Source organism: Aythya fuligula, chromosome 3 (genome assembly GCF_009819795.1).
Source record: "Aythya fuligula isolate bAytFul2 chromosome 3, bAytFul2.pri, whole genome shotgun sequence".
Classification (NCBI taxonomy): Eukaryota; Metazoa; Chordata; class Aves; order Anseriformes; family Anatidae; genus Aythya; species Aythya fuligula.
In genome coordinates this window covers 33,982,210-34,003,317 of record NC_045561.1, presented here as the reverse complement: position 1 = coordinate 34,003,317, position 21,108 = coordinate 33,982,210, and the positions used below count along the sequence as shown (strand labels likewise).

Here is a 21,108-nt window from a genome sequence, read left to right as displayed (position 1 = left end):
TTATAAGCCTGTTCAAGTGCCATGTTTATTAAATGGAATATTGCATCACTAGAAACATCTGCTCTCTCCTAATAATTGTAATTTATAGAAGACAAAAGCTAATACTTGCTAAAACATCACAACAGATTTTAAATACAATTATTAGTGATACTTCATAATACCATATAGAGAGATTTTTCCAATAAACTGATAAAATATATTTTATCAGCGCAAATATATTAAATTTAACATTTTAATGTATTTGCCAATACCATGGTAGATTTAGATCTTGATTCACCAGTGCAATCAGTCTAGATTTACCTGCAATGGCAGCACAAGGTAGTCCATTTGCTGAATTGCCTCACACTAGTCAATTTGTAAACTTTGTGATTTGATTTACTCAGAATTTCCCGGTGAGCATTATTATTAACACAGTAAGTATATTTACGTCCCCCCCACACCCCCCCTTATCCTATCCTGCTCCTTTTATGCTTAGTGGACTACTTTCTACATTTACAGGACTAGTTTCTCAGATCACTGAAGTTTAAGCAATTGTCAAGTTTAAGACTATTCGTGTTTCAGATTTCTTTGCTCTTAGGTTAAATATTTTCTTTGATCAAAATAATCTCTTGCATTATCATCTTTTATAGCACTATGAGTGGTACTCTTGGACCACTGGAGATCAGTACCGTTACCAGCTACGTTATATATGATACAAATGGAATGATGTTTTGACTAGTGCCTTGAAACCATCTTTTAACAATAATTCAGATGCCCTCCAGGCACCTCAACTGTTTCTGAGAGAAAAATAAGAGTTGCTTGAATAATAGTATTTTTACAGTGCTAGTCATAGGAAAGTTATAGAATAGAAACACTCCAAAGTGAAGATAACTCATAAAATAGTCAAGGATTTCAGAGATTAATCCTAATACATACATATATATATATACATATATATATATAAAATCATATCTGTTACATGGGAAAAGTTTCCCATGAGAATTTGTATGGGTACCTGCGTAGGCTAAATGAGACTCTTCTACAAACATACATCCAATAAGGTAGCGTTCTTTATTAACAATGGAGATGGTTATAATTTTTCTTCCTCCCAATAAAACAATAAATATATCAAGCTATAACAGATGATAGATCATGTTTACTTGTACTTTGCAGTAGACCTTCAAAGAATTTGAACAGATCTTTCATTAAACAAAGACACTGTGAAAATGACAGGTTGATGATTCTCTGTGAAAGAGATAATTCTGGTATAGTTGCATGTTGTTATTGTACGGTATATAAACACCACGATGCTCTTCCATGCTCGAAACTTGCAGTTCAGAATTGGAAGAACAGTTTGAAGCCACAGAAAAAGCAGGAAAATCGTGTTTTCATTAGAAGCCATATCATCATTTGCTACTATATGCCAACAAGATAAGGCACTTCATTTGTTAACTATAGTTTTTCGTCTTGTAATATAAAAACTGTGTTTATGGGTTAGCCCAGAAGACCATCTATACAAGCATCCTGTCTCTGACTCTAGACAAAACAGGATGCTTAATGAAATATTATTAGAGCAGGCAAAATGGCACACAAATCCTTTCCCTTCTGTGTTCTTCTAGATTCTGGCAATTTGGAGCTTTGGGACCTCCCAGTTTGAAGGTTAAGTTTGGACAATCATGTTTATATCTACCATCAGACCATTTTCCTATGACTTTGTCTAATCTCTTTTTTGAACCCATTTATCATCTTGGCTTCTATAACATATTCTGACAGTGATGAAAACATTTTTTTTCTAGGTCTAACATTAAATTAGATATGTAGTAAAAACCATTAAGTTATGATAAAATACAATAAATTATTACTCAAGTCCTTTTAGTACCCTACCTTGTGGATTAAAGAATCCAGTCATCCAAAACACATTTGGTCTGCCTTCAAATATCCAAGTAGAGAATTGGGTATTTCTTTCCAAAAGTTCAGTAAACCAGAAGCCAAGTGTTGAAGAATCCCAAGATACTCTTTTCCATATTTGAGGAATTCGAGCATCATACATGTTATCCAATGCATCTCTCAAATTCTGAAGGAGTGAAATTATAATAAATGACCTAAATACATCAAGGTAATAGTTTAAAATAAAGTATGCAATACATAGTAAATAAGTTGATACTTGCCTCACTCATAATAATAGTCCCTTCTATGGCTAGCTTAAGATCACTCAAACTGTTGCGGAGTATTGTGATCACTTTTTGCATTCGGTCAATTTCTTGCCGAAGAAAAATATTCATTGAGTTGAGGTGTCCCATTTTAATTAAACGAGCTTTTACCTAAAATATAGGATCCCAGAACAATGAAATTAGTTAAATATGATATGCTGAAATACCGTTCTCATATATAACAGCTTAACTAACTTTGCTTGAGATAAGCAAATTGTAGACTTGTAATTTGAATTATTCACATAAAATTTTCCGCCTTCAAACTGTTGTAGTTTATATTTTTATTTGTATTTTTTGTCTGATATTACCTGATTATTCATGATTGTGATAGAGTAAGATTTCACCCAGAAGGCCCAGGAGACTGCCATCACAAGACTGATTTTTTTTTTTTTTGTATTTTCACATATAACTGTGGCAAGAACAGTCTCCAGACATATCTCCACCATCAGTGCTAGATGTCTTGTTTTAAAATAAATAAATAATTAAAAAAGCTTCATATCTGTTCACAGTGATAGAGATAAAAGTGATTAGCTTGCCTCATGAGGTATGTAATCTGGAGGAAGTTTCTCTAGCATATCTTCAGCTAAACGATAGACAATAGCTTCACGAGTTTCTCCAGGTCCTGCACCACTTTCTTTAGGCTGAATATTGGTAATAGTATCTAGAACATCAGCTGCTGTGTTACTTTGATATCTAAGAGGACAAGATATATGTTATAAATTACAGAGGGGTTTTTAATAGTTAAAATGTATATTTGGTAGAACACAAAAACTTAAAGTGCAGAGAAATAATACGGTGTCACCAGCTTAATTTGAAACTCCCAACAAGAATTGTTTTCCTTTGTTTCTTGCACCAAGCCAAACACATTGTGAATAACATTTGACTTTGTGTGATCATAAAAAATGCGATCTGCTGTCTACCCATGTTATAATCTTTTCTTTCTGCTTAGCTCTGAATTAGAAAAAGAGTGAGTTCCACAGGCTGCTTCTCAACCTCTGAGAAAATGAGACATCAGAACAACTTATCATATGATTTCTAGGGATTCTGGTTCTGTAAAAAGGAAGATTATTACCTTCGTTTAGTTACTTCTTAAAAGTGGAATGCAAAAGAAGGAAAAGGTGCGGGCATAACTCTACAAGCTCCCCCTTCATTAATTAGAAAATTCATTCGGCCTTGAGGTATTTCAGGATTAATGGTAAACCTGCTAGATTTACAACATCGGAGATTAAAACCTTCTATTTCATAGTACAGTATGGGCAGTGCTAATGTAAATTTATGTTCTGAGTCAACACAAAAAAAGTGTTGGTAAAAGGTAAAAAAAGATGGTAAAAGATAGTAGACCATGCCAGTCCTTCAACAAAAGCAGAATTATACCATTATAACAAAAGTACTGCTATCTAGTGGCACAGATCTGAGATGCAGTAAGAAAGAAAACAAAGCATATGTGTTGGTATTGCAGTGATGGCATTGCCTACTTTTGCCCTATGGAATCAACTATGTTAGGAACATACAGCCCTAGTTTGACTCAGAACATAAATCTATTCTGACTCAAAACATAATTTTACATGCCACTTTTATTTTTCAACCTTCATCTGACACCCATCTCCTCCAATTACTTTGTAATATATGATTGTATAAGACAGGAAACCAAGGTTTATTCCACAGGGTAGAACATGTGAACTCCTACAGTATCTTAGCTTTGGAGACAGTATCATAAGACTACACAAACCAGATACTGCGTTCACAACATAAGTTGTGAATGCAATTATAATACTATAAATCAAAAAAATAGAAGAAACCCTACTGTCAGTTTTCTTCTCAGAAGATATAATTTCTGCTTCTGAATGTAAGAATGATGAGGCATTATAAATGTTTTATAATGTTTTCATATTTAAAAACAAAAATACGTACCACTAAAACCATGAGTAAGTAATAAGAATGACTACTTTCAAAGAACATATAAAATGCAGCTGAAGATACTGCATTCTTAATCATGTGCATGCACATAAATTGTTCCATCTCAACAATGAAATTCACATGGATTGTATATTTGCTATGAAAAATATACATACATATTTCAGAGGGATTTTTTTCCAAATAGCTCTAAAATAAAGAGTCATTGGTTTCAATGTATTGAGAGCTACTTACGTAATATCCGCATTAGGGTGCAGACCAAAGACCTTTGGGCTATCCATGGCAGGAAGTGACTGGATGTATTCAAAATACTGGCCCAGGGTTTTACACACGGGAATTTTATATCCAGTGTAAAAACAGAAAGTGCTGTCAAACATCTTTTCACTAAACCACACCTGCACAAAATCCAGAGAAAAAAGCACAAAATTACTTTATCGTTTAGAGTTTCTAATCTCAGTTTTGGAGAATAACTGTTCTTGCTTTAGCTGCTACATCCATCTTTACTTGAATATGTGAGTAAAACACGTTACGTCTTCTGAGTTCTAGTTATGTCTTTTTAATAATTTCTGCTACACAGTAAAGAGAAATCAAGGGGAAGAATTTCATTGGCAATGAATGATGTTTTGAAAAATTCATTTTACTCTGAAGGGTCTTATATGCTGGTGAAGAAGCGTGTATTCAGCAGAAAGACAGTCTTCTGATTTCTGTATTGCAACTACCAATAAAAATGACAAATAGCTGTATTTTCAAGGCCTCTTACCCTTGCAAAGCAATTAAGAAGACGCTTATCAAAGTCGTCTGTGACTCGGCCTCCATATTGCACTTCTCCAATCATGTAGCGTACTGTGCTCCATGATATTCCCTGGATGCAAGAAAAGTAAATAAAAGACTGTAGTTACAACATGTAAGTAATAGTGATTTGGATATCATCTGTAATTTGGATATCATCTGGAGTTCATCTGGCTCTAAAATATAAAATGAAAAAATTATATTTGGAAGAAGAAATAAACCTTGATTTCTAATGTATTTCCTGAGTTCAGCTCTGAAATTTTAAACTAGAGTTGGGCTTGATCCTGCTACAGGAAATATATCCCACTATTTCTCGTGTGACGTGAAATCACTCTCAGCTGCTACTTTTCTTCTTCTCTGTTCCTCCTTTCCATACATGCGCACCCTCCCACCAGTTTCTTATGTTACTTTATCATCAAAGTGCTACTTTGCAAGAGATGGCTATTCTTCTACACTATTCCTGTGAAACAGTAGAAGCTCAATTGGCAGCCACAAAGAAGTTTGAGTGGCTTTGTTAAAATCTGTGAATACTTCAGCTCCCTTTCCAAAACAGATCTTGTATGGACTTACTGTTATTTTGGATATAGTAATGAAAACACAAGATCAGATTCTGAAGTTCTTAACTATTACATTTGTTTTAACATGGATGATACAAAAAAAAAAAAAATGAAATTCTGATCACTCCTAGCTGTGCTGAAAGAATGGAGATGAACAGAAACAGTAAGAAAAATAATTACAGAGGCTGTATAAAGCAATTAAATAAGATTTATGCAAAGTGTAGTATTCACCTTCTTGATGTCACATTCATCTAGGTGATTTTGAATAAACTGAACGCTGGCTGTAAAGTCTGCTGAGTTAAATTCATAGGGAATGTTCCAACCCAAAGGCCCAAACTTTCGTCGTTCCTTAGGAATATATTTAAAAGCAAATATGTTTATGAAACAATGTATCATTAATGTATCATTAGTTTCATTATCAAAGTTCAATTGGAATAAAAAATTGAACTGAAGAAAGAGCCTAGGAAACAACTATCAGTAATAAACAACATGATATTCATGATATTGAGTTACACCTTAGCACTAAAAATTTATAGAAAAAGCAAGAGTGATTTATTTACTTTCAATGTAAATTACCTTTACTAATCAATATATAAGTCATAGGTTTGAAATGTCTCGTCTATGTGGGTTTTTTATACTATGTAATTTTTATACTAAGATTTTTATACTAAGTAATTAACTAAAGAAAACACTGAATCTCTGCATTTTCAGCACATTCAACAATTTTATCTTCTCTACTGTCTTTTTTTTTTTATATATATATTTTCTACTAATGATAGTGTTCAAATTCATCTATTAATGCTCATCTCAGCTAGAAAGGTTTCTAGGTTGCCCTTTTTGTTTTCATTGGTTCATTGTATAGTTTTAATATGTCTTTCGAAATTCAAAACTTTATTTACTTTACTAAAGCTGCCACCACTGCATTTGTCATTATGTACATATTTGAATTCAAAATTATAATGCTAGTAGCAACAGAAAAAGTTGGCTATAAAAGAATGTGAATGTAATCTGCAGCTCAAAGACATTTTGAACAACCAATGCTACTAGATTTGTCAAATTATTTATAATCACACAAGTTACCTCACTCAATGAATTTTTTCAGAATGTAGAAAAAATTACTCCATTAAGTTAAGAATTAAATTGATGAATAGTGCTGACATTTATTAAATGAATAAACAGTGTAATACTAATATTCTAAAATTAACTAGAGTGATAGCATATTTATTAGATTTTAAATAACCAGGTCAACAATGACTTACAGTCAATACTATTGTTAAGTAGCATTTAATTACAGTATTTGAAAAAGAACTAGAATGGGAAAGAAATAAAAAAGACCTTGTATTTTTCCTAAATCAAGTATTGTTTATAAGCAAATGAGACAGCTTTAACCAATAATACCGTGCAGAAAGGTATAACAATTTTCTGCCAAATTCTCTGAATAGCTTCGTAACCTCTATTTATCATAGCAATCTTGTCACCAAAGGATATTAGGAACTGGTCAGTTTAAGTCAGGACAATGTATATATTGCTTACTGATTAACAATCCAAAATAAATGTTCAGAGCAGAAGAATAGCTATAATATTTTTTGAAAGTATTGATGACTGAATAAACTTCTCCTTCCACAAAAACACTATAATTAGGAGATGATACACAGAACAACGTTCTTGGTGTTTATAAAAGGTAGAAAGAAGAAAATAATGCAGTACATTGTATCTTAATAGGGATCCTCTTACAAAAGGCCATTCTCTTTCAGTCTTTGCTGCACTGAAAAAAACAGGCAGCTAAATAGAGTCTTAGGATTAAATACTGTTTAAATCTATTTTGAGATCTTTGCTTAAAATAAGGTATATTCAGAATGCTCAGACGTTTGGTATTTATTGTGAAAAGTTATATATCTTTAACATACTAAATATGCACACCATGGTGCTCACTTTCATATTAGTGTAGAAAATGTCACAAAAAAAATAAAAACAAGACAGTAAGAGAATTTTATTTAATGTTAGGCATCTAGAAGGTAGAGAGCTAACCTAAGCTAGGCCTATGAACTGCCTTTAAAATCAATAGACTGAAAAAAGTGATATATCTCCAGAAAATTATTCACATTTTTATAGACAGCCACCAAAGGCAGATAAGCTGATTTGCTGCTTTGGGTGCTTATCTATTTCTATTACCTACAGAGAGAGCTTATTCACTTAGATGACTAACTTTTGGATAGTTAAAATTAGATAAGAAAAATCCTTATTCTAAATGCCCATAGTATGAAAATTACATAAAATTTAAAAGACAATTAAGAGAATAAATTATCTCAAAATACAGATGATAGAAATTAAAGGTCTAGCCCTGCAACATGCCGCTACAATAAATATCAGAATGCACATTTTCCATAGAGAAAACTTGTTAAAGTGAATCCCTAAATCACACCTTTATTTGCAAACCTTATAAGAAATACCTGAACAGTAGAGTGCAGAAAAGCTACAGTATAAAGTAAAGGTTTCCACATAGGCAAATTGCTAACATCTAACAGATCCTGATTAATTCCAGAAAATGTTCTTTTTAAACCGGCACGTACACCTTGAGGAGGTTCATTTGTGAACTTTAGAGCAATCTGTTATGTAAAAAAAAATAAAATAAATAAATAAATAACTAAAGGAATTGGATTTATTTCCTGAAACAAAAACTGCAACATATAAAAATGTCACAGCTATTAGTTATAAATAAAAGATACAACAGAAATAGTTGAATCAATTTGACAGTTTTACCACATAAAAGGAGTACACATTACATTAGTCCTCAAAACCCTGTGATATACTTTAAGATTTTGAACATGGACTTTCTGTTTATGTCATTCAGAGTCATCACTCTCAGACATCCATGGTTCTAAGATTTTTGATCAACAACATGGAAGCACTTTCCATGCTTTTCAAAAAGCATCATATGGCTGTCATATCTCTATCTCCAATTCAATGACTGAACGGTGGAAGAGAACTATGCAGAAGGGATGACAACTTTGTTATATTTCTGTTCCCAAGACCTCACTATAAATACAAAGAAATCTTACCTCTCCTCAGTTCAGATCTTTGTGTTCACTCTGGATTCTGTGGCTATGTCTGCAGCAGTAAATTAGGATTGCCCAAGAATGTTTCTGGGCACACTGGTCAGCAGGCATGAAATCTACATTTGTGGTAGTATGCTGCCAAAGTTCCTTTGGCTACAGCCCCTTTTTGCATGAAACTTCATGCAAACTTCCTAATAGGGATAGTTTCTAGAAAATTTTAATTGTCAAACCATGCCTGAAAAATCTTTAAAAGAGTGCTAATACCACAGGTTTTCATTTTAGAGAATGTTCTAACTATGTACTCCTACGGACGATTGCATTCTAGTGCTGGGTAATGGTCATGGACATTCTATTAGTTCAGACACAGACTGGCCTTACCATAATCAGATTTCTATTCTATGAGACACTTTCAAATGCTGGAGGAACTCAAAAACTAAACATTTTTCTGCTCCAACGGTAAGTACTTGTCTGACTAGCCTGCATAACATTGCAGCATTCACTTGAAAGGATAGTCAATGCCAGGCTGCCCTAGGTTTGAATGCAAGCATGTTTGCAAACTATTTCTGCCTCTGAGAGAATCTTAAATGAATACACTCATGAACACGTACTTCTCCTGGCAGTTTTACTATCTCCATATTTGTGGCAAATAAATTAAATTATTTTTAAGGGATGACTTTTCAACTTCCATCTCACAGAGTCATATTTCTGGGCTGCAGAGCCCAGGCAAGCTGTCTCAGAGACATGAGCTTTTGCAAGGACCTATCTGCATATGAACACTAGAATTTTGGATTGAATGAGAACACTTACTAACCAGTGTTTACACATTTCAAAGGCTATCTTGTTCAATTATGTATGAACATTGCTTAAATGAAATAAATAATAATAATAATAATAATAATAATAATAATAACAATAACAACAACAACAACAACAACAACAACAATGCAAATGATTTTCTCCTTTCTTCTGAGAAAGAGATGACCTTTAGTTTGTCAGTTACTCATTTTCTGGTATCCGTGAACATGTTAAAATATTAACAGGTAACGTGTCACTATAGACTGAAATATCACAAATGAAACATTTGAAATAAATGCAGTGAAGATTCATCTAGCAGCCCTCTCAGATCTTTACTGTGACGTTTAGCGAGCTATATATTTATATACCACTTCTCAAACTTGAAGACTTAGAAAGATTTCCTTTTTTATTGAGAGCTACCTTCCATACACAGTGTTTTCCCATGATGACATACATTTCTTGATGAAGGTCATCTCCTAGATTCATTCCAGAAAGGAATTTCTCCTTTCCCCTTTCACGCTGCCTTAAATCATACACATCTAGGCTAATGTTCCCCTTCATATCTTAGATATCACTTCATATCTTAGATATCATCCACAGTATCTGTTTTTAATTAGAGAGAATTGGAACCACTGAGAAGACTCCCACTGTTTTTAAGAAGAAAGGTGCCAGTGAACACAGAAGTGTCAGCACATGGCCATTACACTAGATATTAGATATGATCTGCTGTGAGTGCTAGGAACCATCATAAGTAACTTAAATGCACTTTGTAAGAGTTTAGGCAATTTTCCTGGTACTGATTGATATCTCCTTAAGATCTACAGAACAACCATTTATAATTTAGCTAAAGAAAAACAGGTCACTTCTTGTCAGCTGATGGTCTTTGAGATGCACTGTCGATATGCTTTCTGTTCTCTTTATCCTTTGTTTCAGTCAGGGAAATATAAGAGTCTAAAAGTAGCTGTAGGCATTACCCTGTGCACAAGGCACCTAGCTGAGCAAAAAAGGATACAGTTAAAGCCTTAAAAATGTGTGTGTACAGAATTAGTGTAAATTCACACATACACAATACATCTTTAATTGAGAAAAACTTCCAGTTACTGGTAAATAACATTCCTGTTTGGTGTCATTTGTATTGTAAAGTAAGCTCATTTATTCATTCACCCACCCCACTCACAGTTTCTTTTTCATTTACATGCTTACCCTAAATAAATTCAATGAAACTCAATGTCTTGAGGTTCTTGAACTAAACATTTGAACAAACCTGTAGCAGTGTAATTGGGAATTTAGGATGTGGTTCAGTAGTTATCCAAACTCGAAATGTCTCATTCTGTATCTCAGCAGTAAGAAGTGTCTCCAGTAGTTCATCCATGAAATCCAATCCAAGATGACAATTCTGAAGTAACACCCAGCCTCCCTAAATAACAATATCGACAATTACCACATAAAATTTATAACGATTTATTTATAACATTCAAAACAAATAGCTGTATTAGAATCAAATTTGGTCTTGCATGTAATTTTTTAGTTGTATGACTTTTAGTAGGTTCCTAAATATGCAACATCATTTGATTTGATATTGGCACAGTTAAAGCCAATAAATTAATTAATTGAAAATTTAGTGTAAGGGTTATTTTCACATCCTATAAATTCACAATGAAAATAGCATAACCAGAGCCAATGTTCTAAGTAAAGTATCAGCGCTACCTAGTGGCAAAAAGTAGTAATTCCTATCATCCAGAAAAAAACTGTGATTAACAATCCAAAAGAAACAGATCCAAAAGAACATGAGTGAAAATTAACATATGAAATCTAAGAAATACATCTTTAAACACAAAACAAACAAACAAAAAAAAACCTTGTTAATAACATAATCTGAAATAAAGGTAGAGAGGTTGTAACAAGAATCCAAACTTTTCAACTATAATAAGTTTATCTGTAATGAATACATTTTTATGAAATTCAACCTCTTGCGTATTAGTTTTGATCTTATTCATCTCTCCGTTGCATCAAAGCTCTATTTTTGTTATTATCTCTCTGCACGTCTGCTCATGAATTTAAATTCAATCAGCTTTTCTAGCATCACTTTAGAAGCCTAGTGAATCAGAAGCCTGATATTAAAATTGGCATTATTTAATCAGTTCTAAACAGTGATGTGTGGATTTCATTACAGCTTGTAATTTCATATTGGCAATTTTGGTTTAACCCATTTAGAAACAAATAACATTTTGTAACTGAATCTAATTGAAATATTTATGGAGAACTAATGAATATGATATTTTTAAGAGTAAATAGAGGAATAGAAGGGTTTTTTTCTTCTTTTATGTGTATCCACTTTTTTTTTTTTTTAATCAATTTCTCTCATTTCCAGATGAATCAGGATCAGTTCACAGTACAGCAGCTTGCTTTAATCATATTATATATGCTTGGTCAGAAGAAGAGAAAAACAAAGACAAAACCAAAACAAAAACAACAAAGATATTTGTCTCCATGTTCAGAAACTCCATTTTTTTTTTTACTTTCAAATTTGATTGTCATGTTCATATACTGGATAATGGATAGGGAATATGGCACCAATTAAAGCTTTTACTGAACACAAGCCACTTCAGGTGAAGTCACTTCAAGTCACTTTAGGTGAACATTACAAGCAGTGCTGTACTCTTGGTTTAGTAAGGACTAATGGTTGCTTATGGTCATACAAAAACTGTTTCATGTTTCAATCTAGTTCTTTCAGTCTTCTGTTTTCAACTAGTAAAGATATTCTAGTCCTTCAGAATTCCTGATATTTTGAGTTTACAGGCAACTATGGCTGTATGTATGTCTTCATGTGGAACAGTGTCCACAGCTCTTTGAAGCATTCAGCTGACTGGACAGTGCTGCTTTTGCACTATAATTTTCATTTTGTATCTGAGCTTTCAATTACCATCTTTTCAGAGCTGTTGCTTAGACTTCTCATGTTTTTACTGCTGGGAATATTATATGCCATAAAAGAAACAAACAAAGAAACAAGCAAAAAGAACAACAACAAAAAACACTACAACATGTCGGAGAATATCCTTAAAATACATTCTGATATCCTTGAGACTCAAAATCAAAAGAATTGACAATTAAAGAAACAAAGAACCAAAATCAAATGCTGGGGAACAATTGCTGGGGAGCAAGAGGATCTGTATAACACATATGTGTGGAGCCAGCACAGAATTCTATATCTACAGTTTTAAGCTGTGTTTACACTCTCCATTTTATCTAATATAATCTATGCAACTTCTCGGTAGCTAACATAGGTAAGTGGGAAAAAAAAAAAAAGGAACTCCAGTAAAGAAGTGGGTTCTGAAACTTTTGTTCTGTAACCTTGGATAACTATGCAGTGATAAGAAGGGAATGTGCCACTTCTGAAACAGTGCTCAACAATACTGCTGGCAAAGGTATTCACTTGGACTCCATTATCACATATGTATCCCACAGTGGAATGTTTTCAGGCTTAGGCTCTCAAGGAGACTTGTTTACTATATGCTTCATAGTAAGGTGAAAATGCAAAATATTAAAGATTACATGCAGGAAAAGCTTTAAAAGAATGCTAAAACAGAAAATCAATTTATATTGCATTAGTTTTTCGCACCTGTTGCATTGACATCTGTATGATCTTGCGTGCATGAACTTCTTGTCCCTGACCCATAGAGATGGTCCTACATTCTGTAACAGGTTTGATAATGAGCAATGAACATACATTCTTGATAAATAAGTAAGAATTCCAATTCAGTCAAAAAAGCGATATAAATTCAGCACAATTAAGTACATATTTATAAAAAATATACTTATTAAAGTCAAATCCCTTTGTTAAAACATTATGCTATGTATTATATTTTCTTAGCATTGAAACTTTGTAAAATAGCATTTAAATATACATCCATAATGTTTACAGTGTTTGCAGAAGTGAAAGTCTGTGACTAATGTTATTGTCAAAGGGAATTTAAGCCAAATTTTAATAAAGTAAGCCACAGCTTAGTTTGAAATAAGAACCCAGATTTCTCTTTAAGTGTAGGTAATGAAGCCATGTAAATGAACAAAATTCATAAGTGTAAAATTGAATTGTGAACATCTTAATGTGACTTTTATCAGGAATGAATGCATTTACATCTAACTCAGTTTGTATGCACAATTTTCTAGTTTTCATGTTGTCATATAATGTAGATATAAAGTCCAGAATATAGAAATGCAGATCTTGTGGGTGTTTTTTGTTACAAAGTAAGCTTGTAAGCAGATTGCTGATTTCTCTACCTGAACTTAATGTTTATTGATATTTATTATATTAAACCTATATTAATGTATAATTTAAGCACATTGATATTTATTGTTGATATTATTATCAATATTAATATTTTAAACAAGGCAACAATATTGCCATCATGCCAGACTTAATAAAAATATGTCTTGTAGCTACAGACTAAAAAATGCCATCTCTTAGATAACTCAAAAAAGAACTGACATTACTGTTCAACTGCATACTGAATAGTCCTCAGCATAACATCTTTCATGTAAAAGATATGATAGATGTAATAGAGGTATTGTTTTTGAGATGTACTAGAGATATTGTCTCATGTAATAGAAATATTGTTTTATCTCTAAGACAATTGTTCAGGAACAATAATGTTACAAAAGAATTTTAAAAATACTTTTCAGAAAAAAAAAAAAATCTGAAGTTACTTATGTTACTCTTCTGTATGTTAAACAAATCAAGACAATGAATAATTATTTTCCTACCCAATTTAAGCTTCCTAGCCAAGGAATCAATCTGAATAGTTGGATCAGATCCCATTGACAAGAAACAGATGAGAGGTGTTCGTTGGTCACTTTCCTCCCATGTTTTTTTTAAATTCAAAATGACTGGTTCTGTATATTTCTCATGCAAGGAATCTGCAATATACTTCCTGGCTTGAGAAAGAGTTCGGTCTGGACACCAAGACCTACAAATAAAAAATTATACCAAGATACAAATTCAGTGATGCTTCCCATTGCAAAGACCAGACTTAAATCATAAATTCCATTTTAATCAAAGATACTTTTGTTTTATATATATACACATTCATATTTATGTCTGTTTGTTTGTCTTTACAAATATAATAATAGACAGAGCTGGTAGTCTTCCCTCTATTTATTACTGTCCAATACTTTCCAGTTTCTTAGAATTTTGCCATAAGTAAATTATTTGCACTGGAATTTTCTGTTCTGAGTACTCACAGTGGGGCATTCTTCATTTTAAACAGAACTTTTGTATCTGAGAACCCAGATAGGGAAATGTTAGATAGATTAGCCCTTCGGTATAATCCTAGAGATGTTTCGTTGGGTATGTTAGTGTTTTAGGGCATGCAGTTCCTGCACTGGATTGCTTTTATGTTTGGGATGAGTCTATTGCTCCCATGGAAAGCAAACAAAAACCTTCTTTTGGACCAAACGATATGCAAAATTTCAATTTATATGCTTATTACTTATAGACTACCCCTCCCTCTTCAGGGTGTATAGCATGTAGCACTTCTTCCGTCTGAATCAGGTCTTTTACTGAACAGGTTGAATCCATTCCAAAGACAAGTCATGTCTAATAATTAATGTTATTTTCAGTAGAGTCTTTGATTTATTTGTTGCAGAACTTGGAACCTATACAATGAATACAGAAAGATATGAGAAAGGAAAGCATGGTCTCATGTATAAGGCAGCTAAATGCTGCTTTGGGGCAATCCATTCTATCCCAAGCCCTGCCACAAATATCCTAGGTGATGCAATAAAATCATATATGCCACATTTTATACATGGGACTTCTGAATACCTGTTTTGCATTTTCACAACTCTTTCTAGTTTTTTAAATATTTCTAATTACTTAAGTTATTTAAAATAGCTCATTTAAAAAGAAGTAAGAAAAATCATTTTGAAAACCATCTGGATGATTCTACTTTTTCTGTCTTTTTGGATGGAGAAGGCTGCAATGTGATTTCCAGTTTCCTTTGGTCATGACATAAAAGCAAAGTCAAGAAGGACATGGAAGTATTTAAATGAGTCCAGAGGAGGGCCACAAAGATGATAAAGGCGCTAGAGCACCTCTCCTATGAAGACAGGCTGAGAGACCTAGGGTTGTTCAGCCTGGAGAAAAGAAGGCTCCAGGGATTCCTTTTACCAGCCTTGTAAGTACCTTACGAGGACCTTCGGGAAAGCTGTGGAGGGACCGTTTGTCAGGGAGTGTGGTGGTAGGAGAGGGAGTAATGACTTTAAACTAAAAAAGGGTAGGTTTAGATTAGGCATTATGGAAGTTCTTTACTCTGAGGGTCATGAGTCACAGGCTGCTCAGAAATGACTCCCATCCCTGGAAGACTTCAAGGCCAGTCTGGATGGGGCTTTGAGCAACCTGTTCTAGTGGGAGGTGTCCCTGCCCAAGGAAGGGGCATTGGAATTTGGTGGTCTTTAAGGTTCCTTTAAACCCAAACTATTATACAATTCTATGATTCTATGAAGTCAGAAGACTGTTTTCTAGAAAAAGTTTTTTTTAGATTCTTCAGAGAATAGCTCTGAGGTAAGTAAATTTAATAATATAACATGTGAGTGAATTAAATTATATTTAATGTCACCCAGAAATCAATTAAAGTTATGCTAATATAATAATTGCATACAGATAAACTGAGATACATGGTGCAATAATGTATGTCATTTCCCAAATTTCTGAAGATGCTCACCTGATGAGTAAAAGCTTGCGACAGGTATCAAGTGAATCATTATATCCATCAGGTATAATCTCTTCCTCTGGAGCATCTTTATCAAACCAATTTTTCCACCCCTTTTCATTACTGGTTATCTAAATTTATTATGTTAATGCACACAAATATATTTCAGCTGTAGTAAAATCTCCTTGGAAATGTATACTTTAATAAGATTCTGTTATTATATTAGAATATATTACAAGTAACATTAACAGACTAACATTTAAGACATACACCATGTGAATTGCTATTAAGATGTTACAATTAAAAGTTTTAGTATTAAGGTGCAGCAACTTAAATATCAGTAATTAGCAGGAGGACTCTATATTACAAAAAAAAAAAACATACCATGACTGATTTATTTCTTCTACAAGAGAAAAAGCTTTCTGTCCCAGTATAGTCTAGACAGTCAAAGAATCACAAATTAATAGTAACAGGCTCTAGAAAGCTTTTGATTTAAGAAAGAATAAATCTGACCATAAATATGACCGCTATTTAGGCACCTCTTAGAACATATGACCTAACAGGACAAGGGATAACGGTGGATGCCACATTGTGAAAATTACTATGCAGTTGAGTGAGGGGAATCAGCTACAATATTCTCAGATTACTGGAATGAAAATGAGGAACACACTGATGCCATCTATTCTGAAATACAGCACCATATGCCTGTTATATACTACAAAGCTCTGGCTGGTTGACTTACATGAAAGATATTTCAGAACAACACAGATCAAGAATAGACTGGGAAAGGAGTGAGAAATGAACATACAAGAACCTCTTCCAGCCATGTATCTCCTATAATCTCAGATTAAGAAACAACACAAATGTCCCTTTTAGAACTTCAATCCAAGTCTGAGAAAACAAAAAGAAACAACAGTTCTATATACATTAACACCAACCTGAGCACATGCTAGGAGAGTATTCAGAGGAGTTACCTTCTCAAAGCACCTGCTGAAGGCCACAGCCAAAGATAGATTATTGTACAAAAGGGACTTCTGTTGACTCAGTAAAATTACTAAGGTTTTATTACTTATCTCTTTATGTCATCTCTCCCTCAATCACAGCTGGTGGCAGTAACAGTGTGAAAAGCAACAGGGTCATCTAAATGTTTGAAGAGGAATATGTCTATATTAAATTAAACTAGATATGTAGGAGTGGAGGACTTTGCCTAACTGTTCATTTCTATGCCTTTATAATTTTATACTCTTTTTTTCTTTGCTTTTAACGACATCTCTCATGTGCACTCCCAATGTGAAATACAGGAGCATGATTATGATTAGGAAACTGCCTATGAACATAATTAATAAATATCACCTGATTCAAAATTTCTGCAAACTGTGGAAGTTTACTTAATTCCACTAAGTTTAGCCACATCATGTCAAGAATCCAGCGAAATGGTTTGGGTGGGCAAGCCTTTAAATCCAGTGCTGCACCTCCTGCAGATAAAAACATTTGGATGAAATATACATGATAGTCCAAAGATCAAGATATTTTTGGTATTGATTTTTAAATTATGTTTTCTGGACCACGTCACTTTCACTGGGATACTACTTGCACTCTTGTGTACAAATCATTTTAAATATTGAGCATATATCATCTTAAGTAGTAGATGTAAAGCCAGATAGCCAGGAGATCACACACATTTTACATCCTCCGATATGCACCCGGAGAGAAGACTAAGTAATACTCTTGGGGTAAGATTGAAACCTGGCTTTAAACAGACTAAAAGACATAGAAAGACTCCAAATTAGTTTTGTATTATAGTTATCATTTTCTTCATCTTGTAGCTGCATCTTCTCCAGTCCTCTGCAAATTAATTAGTGCTACCTTTCAGGAAAACTGGACATTGTTATTCTAGGGGTCTCAGATCTAAGACTATTTATTTATTTAAGACAGTGTTATAATGAATTTCACCAGTTTGCTACAAACAGACTAAAAAAGCATATTGGAATAATAACTATTATTTTTAAGCAGCTATATGTATGTGAGCTCCTGTGTGTGTATAACATAGCCTACATACACAAGCTTTGATTAATACTTTCAAATTATACATACATGCTTATAAAATATGCATACATAAATATATATGTTGATCCATTTTCAGTTCAAATATTCATACTTTTACAAACTGTTTTTAATTATTCCATAAATTCTGAAGAAGATTTAACTCTTCTTGACTCTGCATCCATTTCATCCCCAAATTCTCCATGAATAGAATATAGAGAAAATGTATCATAAAGGCAAGAAGAAAAAGAACAGAAGACAATCCTACCACTGGAGTGAAAGGAGATCATAACATTAATTCTTTACAAACAAACAAACAAACAAACAAAACACTTTTTTAATTTCAGAAATTATTGGAATTATTTATAGCATTTCTCATAAAGCTTAAAAAAAAAAAAAAAGCTTTAAGTTCTGACAAATTTATAAGAAACATTATGGTGTTTCAAATATTATAATGCAACAAATACTTTCTGAATTGCATGAAGTCTCTTTTTGCTTACATTATAGACTTTACAGAGAAAGATTTTTGAAAGGTTTTCATGCAGGCTTCCAGGATGTAAGAATTTTATTTATATTATTAGTGATTATTTTCAGGAAACAGTAACTCCACTTTTAAAAGATTGAGATAAATAAACAGAAGGTTCAGAAAGACTAGGTATTTTCCTAGTTATTTCTATATTCCCTAAGTATAAATGGAAGAATTACTTTGCTGAATCCGGGCAATAGTATGTCAACAGGAACAATTACCATCAAATTAAAATGCAAGTTCCAATGAGTGGCTATCAAACAGATTTTAGGGAAGTTTTTGTTTTGGGGAAAGTATTCTTTTAAACCTTAGTTTTAGAGGCAGGCATTTTCAATGAAGAATATGAATTCCAAAAATGTAAAAAATGTGTTTCTCATTGTAATGCTTGGTATTCTTGCTGTTAATATACATACTTAATCTTTTCCTAAATCCTGCTAAGGTCTTATGGTTAGTGGTTTGTTATGTTATTAATTGTGCAATGCCTAGAAACATATTTCCTTTTATTAGTTTTCATTTAGCCATACATAGGGATAAGTCAAAAGTTCCAGCATCTATTAAAAAAAGTATGCAAGCCTTTCATCCACATATGGAGACATTTAGATATAATCAAGAAACAGAATTAGATCACATGTGATTTGAATGTTTACATAAGGAAACAGGGTTGATTAAAGGGCAAACTCTTCTTCAAGAATGTGAAGTTTCTACATAAAAATCCAAATTATTTCTGTCATACAAAAGTGTTAAGCTCCTTCATGATCTTTTATTATGAACCTTTCCTGCTATTGAACTTTTTTTCCTTCCTTTTTCCCTATGGAAGGCAAGCTTCAGTAACCTCAAAGAAAAGTCTATTTCATGAAATCTGGGGTGAAAATAATGTCTTTTTTGCTTTTCCAGTAAGTACTTGTTAAAGTTTCCTTCAAGCATCCTCTTACTCATGTCCTTGGCATTAGGATATATGGCTTGAAATGACACTGGGATCCACACATGGAACCCAGAACTTCATAATCGCAGCAAACTGAAATAATGGAAATCAAATAGAAGATAACTAAAAGATTTTACACAAATCTGTAATCCATTATTAGCATTAGCATTATTACAATATAATATATTTTTCCAGAATCATATCTTTCACAAATTTAATACAATAGTCCAACTGGATTTTTTTTTTTTTTTTGGGGGGGGGCAAATTATTGAATTCTGTGACTATCACAATCACTTTAGACAAAAAGCCTTTTCTTACTTATCAGATGTAATCATTAGTTTTTCACAAAGTAGATACTTGGCAATATTTCTGGTTTTTATTTAAGTCAAAACTAAAGATGTTTTGCAGTTCTGTAATACACTCTTTTATATCTATGGAGCTTCTTAGTAAAATAGACTTTATGCTAGAAAAGATCTATCTTCATTTGTATTAGTTCTTCACTTTTTAATAGAAAAGAACGTAGCAGACTGCAGTGTCAACGAACTTAGATTTTCTTTTATATTTCAGATTTTGTTTCTTTCTACAATTTCCATAGATAATCTATGCCATTCTCATGGCAGAAAAACAGAGCAAGTACATATATACATGTATTTATACACATTTTGAATGGAGGCTATTTTCCCTCAATTTTGAGACCTGTTTTCTATGTTTTGATGACTTTGGGATACCTTTAAGCTATAGCACTAAAGTATTCAGGAAGGTCCTGTTTGGCTTTAATGGAATACAGAAAAGCAGAATGGAATTCAATTTATGTACTTCAGCAGGAGGAAAGATTTAGACTTGCTAATCTTCTGAGACCAGTGGAATAATGTGTTCTAGGGACCATTCAATTTCAAATAGAAATGATTTTTCACTGAGACATCCCCTGATAATATGGCTGATGATAAGCCATGAAAGCTCTCCTGCTGGAAAAAAAAAAAAAAAAAAAAAAAAGGGAGGTAGAGGGATAGAGGGATTTAAAAAAAATAAATAAAATAAAAAAAGGAGAAAGCTTTCTTCAGCTGCCTCATGACATTTGGTAACATGGCATTCATTTTGCACCAACAAACTGCTCGTGCAAGGAGGAAAAACTTGAACAATACAATCATTGCAGAAGATACCTAAGCATCCAGGACAATTTGGCAAGGCATCCGCCCACTTTCCATCTGATTCAAGAGCATACAAATAATTATAGAAATAATCATTGGAAATAATAGAAATAAAATCTGTTATTATTTTTTCTGGTGGCATTTGTGCACTAGAAGAATTTCTCATTATCAAATCAGCTGTCATAAACACAGGTGGGAAACTGTGTTCTTACATTTTAGACAAAAAAAAATGTTAAAAGTATTCCTGTATTTTATTATAGAATAATATTAATATTCATTAGTAACAAAGTGATAAGCATCCACTTTCTGCTTTAGATGGTCAAGGTATATCTTCTTCCAGCAAAACAAAAATCCATGAGCTAGGGAGGAAAGAAATAAGGTTCCTTGTCTAATACTTTACTAGAGAAGATAGTTCAGTTTGAAAGCATTTCAAAGCATACCCTGCCTGACATCAGTGGCAAA

General features: G+C 32.9%; 2 protein-coding genes across 2 annotated transcripts in view; both read right to left on the bottom strand.

The window, feature by feature from the left end:
- GLP1R (glucagon like peptide 1 receptor) overlaps positions 1–1,899 on the bottom strand; it is a 102,388-nt gene extending 100,489 nt beyond the window's left edge. Inside the window, exon 1 of the mRNA XM_032185099.1 lies at positions 1,864–1,899. The gene's annotated coding sequence lies outside the window, so the exon portion shown is untranslated. The remainder of the gene's footprint in view (positions 1–1,863) is intronic.
- DNAH8 (dynein axonemal heavy chain 8) overlaps positions 1–21,108 on the bottom strand; it is a 126,178-nt gene that overhangs the window by 2,218 nt on the left and 102,852 nt on the right. The window contains 12 exon segments of the mRNA XM_032185098.1: positions 1,864–2,053; positions 2,148–2,300; positions 2,726–2,882; positions 4,338–4,498; positions 4,864–4,965; positions 5,681–5,797; positions 7,900–8,055; positions 10,565–10,717; positions 12,920–12,993; positions 14,062–14,264; positions 16,020–16,138; positions 17,361–17,482. Coding sequence (XP_032040989.1) covers positions 1,864–2,053; positions 2,148–2,300; positions 2,726–2,882; positions 4,338–4,498; positions 4,864–4,965; positions 5,681–5,797; positions 7,900–8,055; positions 10,565–10,717; positions 12,920–12,993; positions 14,062–14,264; positions 16,020–16,138; positions 17,361–17,482 — 1,707 coding nt within the window.